At 60.2% G+C, this 5,294-nt stretch overlaps 2 protein-coding genes across 5 annotated transcripts; both read left to right on the top strand.

Moving 5' to 3' along the window:
• The first annotated feature begins 1,139 nt into the window (after nt 1-1,139).
• Nucleotides 1,140-2,055, top strand: LOC108509471. The gene has a single exon (XM_017838915.1). The coding sequence runs from the start codon at nt 1,317-1,319 to the stop codon at nt 1,959-1,961; it is 645 nt and encodes a 214-aa protein (XP_017694404.1). The 5' UTR covers nt 1,140-1,316; the 3' UTR covers nt 1,962-2,055.
• LOC108509469 (gastric intrinsic factor-like) lies at nt 1,931-3,789 on the top strand. Of its 4 annotated transcripts, none has more exons than XM_017838912.1 (5): nt 1,931-2,177; nt 2,243-2,386; nt 2,463-2,638; nt 2,720-3,120; nt 3,198-3,735. In XM_017838912.1, the coding sequence occupies exons 1-5, from the start codon at nt 2,036-2,038 to the stop codon at nt 3,574-3,576; spliced, it is 1,242 nt and encodes a 413-aa protein (XP_017694401.1). In that variant the 5' UTR covers nt 1,931-2,035; the 3' UTR covers nt 3,577-3,735. The 4 variants fall into 4 exon arrangements, with proteins under 4 accessions (XP_017694401.1, XP_017694403.1, XP_017694400.1 ...); XM_017838914.1 differs by having other exon boundaries at nt 2,463-3,120; nt 3,198-3,316; nt 3,390-3,568; XM_017838911.1 differs by having other exon boundaries at nt 2,463-3,120; nt 3,198-3,789.
• The last annotated feature ends 1,505 nt before the right edge of the window (nt 3,790-5,294 follow it).

Here is a 5,294-nt window from a genome sequence, read left to right as displayed (position 1 = left end):
GGTGCCGCTCCCCGTCCCATTCCCGGTCCCGTTCCCGTTCCCATTCCCGGTCCCGTTCCCGTTCCCATTCCCGGTCCCGGTCCCGGGTCCCGTTCCCGAGCTGCAGTGCCGGGGGTTCCCCGCAGACGGCAGCACTGAGCGCAAAGAGCCGCCGCGGGTTAATTAACGAGCCCCCCCTGAAATCCCGGCCCCGATCCCGGATTTGGGGAGTCACAGCGAGGGGAGAGAGAACAAACATCTGAACACGCAGAGCTGCTTCTTGCTCCTCCGTACGGGTCACCCGGCACATTTCCCAGTCCTTTATGGTTTTATTTCTATACACAAACGTTAGATTTGTATTTCCAAACCCTACAGATCCAGACTTTCCTATGGAATAAAGTCCTGTCTGTAACACACCAGACACGGGAGGTTATTCTGAAATCGATTTTGAAATAAAATACTATTATTTCCCAATACACATAAAAATGAGGAACTCTGCAGTGTTTTACACCCCCCCCCCCCTTGTGAATTTTCAGGCATTTTGGGGCTGTCACCTCCCCTTCTTGGGGGAATCTGCCAGGACCCTACTGGGAGCCAGGGGGTGGCTGTGCAACGTCACAGCCCTGCAGGGGAGGACTCCTGTGTGACATCCCAGCCCCAGGTCACCCCCCTGCTCAGGGGGACAAAGGGGCTCCCGGGGGGCACTGGAGGCCCCCCTGGAGCAGAGCAGATGTTGGGCAAGCAGGACACGGTGATGATGTTGTGAGGAGGATGATGATGGTGTCACCTCCTGGCTGGCAGAGCAGGGGAACCATGGATTCTCCCGTGGGACACTGCAGAGTCCTTGGTGACAACACACCAATTCGCCCATGTGTGACCCACAGCATCCCTGGCCTGAATCCAAACCCAGTACCTGGAATAAAATGGCCCCTATCCCAGTGAAACCAGTACAGCAGCCAGTTCTTTGCCCAGCACACCCCGTCCCTGCCCATCCCACAGCTGGACACCTTCTCCAGAAGGATTCTGTGAAGGGGCCAGAGCAAAACTCCTTCTAAAATCCCGTAATTACAAGCAGTGCCCCCCCATCACCTGGGTGACCTTATGGTAGCGGGATAAGAAACCAGTTAGACAGGAATTTCCCTCTGTTTTCCCGCACCTGATGCTAGAATAATCCTTGGATTGCTTCCCAGTACTGCCCAGTACGTCCTTTCCCACCGTTTTTCCCGGTACCAAGGTTAGATCAACAGGGCTGCAGTTTCCTGGAAAGCCCAAGTGGGATACAGCCGGAGAGAGTCCAGCCCGCACAGACCTCCTGGGGCTTCCAGGACCTTGGGTAGATGACTGAAGGAGGTTCCTGCTGGGAACCCCATCCAGCCTCACGGATATGGAACTGGCCCAAGCGGTGCCCAGTGATCCCAGGTGGAAAATCCCTGTCCCTCCCCGGCCGGGCACAGTTGGACACACAGATAAGCCGCTGGCACCGCGGGAGGACGGGCGGCTGGAGGTCACTGGGAACAGTTAAAAGCAGCGAGGACGCCCGGGGAGACCAATTCCCGCAGGATTCCGCCGTCCCGAGCGGATCAGTGCGCCCTGACAGGATGCTGGGCCTGGCTTTGGCCATGGGGGTCCTACTGGCCCTGCTGGGCTGCACGGCCACGGAGCACTGCGGTGAGTGGGAGAGGGTGGAGACTCGGGAGAGCCCGTGGATGGGCCGGGGGATCCCGGTGACCTTCCCTCTCCTTCCAGCGGCCCCGCAGGACCTGGTCTGCCGGTTGCTCCAGAGCATGGAGGGCTCCATCAAGCCCGGAGAGGTGCCGAATCCCAGCATCCTGCTGGCCATGAGCCTGCTTGGGGTGGACACCCAGAGTCCCAACTACAAGTTGCTGCTCCAGGAGATCAAGGAGGAGGTGGTGACGAGAGCCCAGAAAGGTAGGGAAGGGAATGAGGGAGGGCCCCTGGTCCCGGGGGATCAGATTCCTTAGGTTTGGCACTGCCGGCTCCCGGGGGGACAGGTCCCATCCCACCACGCTCCCGGTGTCCTCTTGTCCCCACAGCCATGACCTCAGGACAGGTGGCTGAGCACGTCCTCGCCCTCCTCTCGTCCTGCCAGGACCCCCGGCAGGTCCAAGCCCTGGGACAGACCATCGACCTGACCTCCATCCTGCAGCAGAAAACAGATGAGGAGATGGCTGAGCTGGGTACGCTGGGCCCTGGGGGGTGTCCACCTCCCTGCATCCCATCATCTCACTGCTCTGTTTTCCAGAGGACAAGGGCCATCCCAAAACCACCCTGTTCAGCGTGAGCCTGGACACCATGGCCCTGTGCCTGGCCAGGGCAGATGGGTACCGGGGGCCAGCGGTGGCCTTGGCCAAGGAGGTGCTGAGCCCCAACAGCCCCCTCAGCGTGGGTAAGAGATCCCTCTGCTCCCACATTCCCGCTCCGGGGGTCTCTCCGGGGCTTGGCAGTGACCCCGGGACCCACAGACACCCGCGCCGTGGCGGTGCTGGCCCTGCTGTGCGCCCACGACAACGTGGAGGACCCGGAGGTGCGGGATCTGCTCCACGAGGCAGTTTGGACGGTGACCAACGACTTCCTGGATGAGCAGGAGGAGAGGAACGGCCTGATCGGGAACATCTACAGCATGGGGCTGGCCCTGCAGGTACGGGGGTGGGGAATGTGCTGTCACAGCCACCCGGCCCAGTTCCCAGATTGGCCACACCACCTCCCACCTCTTCCGCAGGCACTGGAGGCCTCGAGGGACTTTTATGCCCCTCGGGACTGGGATTGTGCCCAGGCCTTTGCCGTGGTGACCAACCACACCTTCGAGCTGCCCATGGCCATCGCCCAGGTGCTCCCGGCCCTCGTGGGCACGTCCTACCTGGATGCGGCCACGCTGAACTGCGGTGCCCCCACGGATCTGTGCCCAAGCCTGGGGACACAGAGGGTTCCCACAGGTATGATGAGCCCACCTGGAGCCTCCCAGACCCCACAGGAGTCCCAGGACATCACAGTGCACTACTCCATCACCAACAACCTCCAGGGGATCCCCTGGCACTACAGCATCTCGGTGACGGTCCCGGGTGACTCCACACTGCTCAAAGTGCTGGAGAGGGCAGAGGAGATGGATCCTGAAAACTTTAGGTGAGAGCCAGAGGAGCCAGAGGGGTGGGGTTTGGCATCTCCCCACCCAGCCCTGAGCCCACTCACCTCCCCGGCAGCTTCAAGACGGAGCAGACGTCCTGGGGTCCCTTCGTGGTCTCCATCCACGGGCTGGCTGGCAGTGACAACGACAGGACCTACTGGCAGTTCCTCAGCTCTGGGAAACCTTTGGATCAAGGTGGGCAGTCAGGGAAGGTGGGGGTCATGCTGGGGGTCTCCATGTCCCACCCTCACACATCCCTCTGCCACAGGGGTCGGAACCTACAGGCCAAAAAACTGGGAGCACATCCAGGCCATCTTCAGCACCTACTGAAGCCACCAAGAGACCCTGCATCCCACCAGGGAGCAATAAAGGGCCATTCCAGCGTGTCCCTCTGTGTCCCTGGGGAAAACAGGGCTCAGATCCCTTTTGCCTTCTTTCCTTCTTCATTTCATTAGTTCAACTTCCCTCTTCTCTTGCCCACCATCCCACACAAATCCAGCCTCACCCAGACTCTGGACTGTCAGTCCCACCCTGGGCATCAGCAAAGCCCTTCCCAGTCTTACCCACTCGTCAGTTGGGTTGTTCCTCTGGCCACATTCCCGTACTTCAGTTCAATAAATCTGATCTCTGCACAAGCTCTAATTGCATTAATCAGGTGTAATAATGTGGTTTGATTATTGCAATCCCAATTACAATCAGGTGTAATAATGTGGTTTGATTATTGCAATCCCAATTACGATCAGCCTGAGGCCACCAGTTGGATTTCTCCCCCAGAAATCTGGAGGTGGTGGCCTGAGGTCCCAAAGGTTGCAGCTGGGGGTGGGGACAACGATTCCAAACCTGGTTCTGGGACTCGATCCCCGGCTGGAGTCACCAGCACCTCCCAGTTGGGTCCCAACTGCTCTCCAGGCACGTGGAGCCCCATTCCCTACTCCCACTGCGCCCTGCCCAGACACTCCTTCAGCCTGGACCTGCTCATCTCCCACATGGACCCTTCCAAGGTGCCTTCCAGCCCCAACCATTCCAGGATTCCATGGACACCGTCTCCAGAAGGAGCTGGGAGGGACGGGATCCAAACTCTTCCTGACACCCTGAAAAACAACATCCACAAACCTTCCATCATCTCTGGGATGGGGGATCTCATCCAGGACATCAAACCAGTCAGACAGGACCCTCCCTTCCTCAAGCCATGGGGACAGTGACACCCTCCAGCCGCTTCCATTGCCACACAGATGAGGTGGCACCGTGTGGCAGCGCCGGGGCAGGTGTGGCAGGGCAGGTGATCAAAGGATGGCACCAGGAGCAGATAAAAGCCAGGAGGAAGCCCAGAGAGACAAGTGCCCCTGCTCTCTGCTGCCCTGAGCGGATCAGCTTTCCCAAGGCCAGAGGATGCCAGGAGTGGCTTTTGGTGTCGGGGTCCTGCTGGCCCTGGTCTGTGGCACTGTCACACAGGGCTGTGGTCACTGTCCCTCCTCCTGCAGGGGCACTGGAGACACCCCGGTGACACTACAGGGGCAGGGGGGGATGGGACATGGGGGTCCCAGGGACCTCCTGCCCTCGGGGCCAGAGGGGTGCTGGGCTACGGCCTCCTGTGACCAGCTGGTCCAGGAGCTGCTGCAGCGCATGGAGGAGTCGATCCAGCCACACGCACGGTCGAACCCCAGCGTCCTGCTGGCCATGAACCTGCTTGGGGCGGACACCAACACTTCCATGTACAAGTTGCTGCTCCAGGAGATCAAGGAGGAGGTGGTGACGAGAGCCCAGAAAGGTAGGGAAGAGAATGAGGGGGGTCCCTGGTCCTGGGGGATCAGATTCCTTACGTTTGGCACTGCCGGCTCCCGGGGGGACAGGTCCCATCCCACCACGCTCCCGGTGTCCTCTTGTCCCCACAGCCATGACCTCAGGACAGGTGGCTGAGCACATCCTCGCCCTCCTCTCATCCTGCCAGGACCCCCGGCAGGTCCCTGCCCCGGAAGAGCCCATCAACCTGATCCCCATCCTGCAGCAGAAAATGCATGAGGAGATAACCCACAACGGTACTGTGTGATGGCAGGGGGCACAGGGGGGCGGGGGTGCCACTCTCCCAGCTCACCCCTCTTTGCCTTGCAGTGATCAGCTGGTACAACAGGAGCCTGGACATCCTGACCCTGTGTGTGGTGAAGGAACACGACCG

The sequence above is a fragment of the Lepidothrix coronata genome, unplaced genomic scaffold (genome assembly GCF_001604755.1).
Source record: "Lepidothrix coronata isolate B3197 unplaced genomic scaffold, Lepidothrix_coronata-1.0 Scaffold369, whole genome shotgun sequence".
Lineage (NCBI taxonomy): Eukaryota > Metazoa > Chordata > Aves > Passeriformes > Pipridae > Lepidothrix > Lepidothrix coronata.
Note: the sequence above shows the minus strand (reverse complement) of the source record. Positions and strands in the feature narration are given on the sequence as shown.

Bases quoted from the DNA above. Each gene is read 5' to 3' on its own strand.
- LOC108509471 (XM_017838915.1), top strand. From the start codon at position 1,317: ATGACTGAAGGAGGTTCCTGCTGGGAACCCCATCCAGCCTCACGGATA.
- LOC108509469 (XM_017838911.1), top strand. From the start codon at position 2,036: ATGACCTCAGGACAGGTGGCTGAGCACGTCCTCGCCCTCCTCTCGTCC. The intron at 2,387-2,462 runs GTAAGAGATCCC...CGGGACCCACAG, and splicing joins CAACAGCCCCCTCAGCGTGG to ACACCCGCGCCGTGGCGGTG. The intron at 3,121-3,197 runs GTGAGAGCCAGA...CCTCCCCGGCAG, and splicing joins ATGGATCCTGAAAACTTTAG to CTTCAAGACGGAGCAGACGT.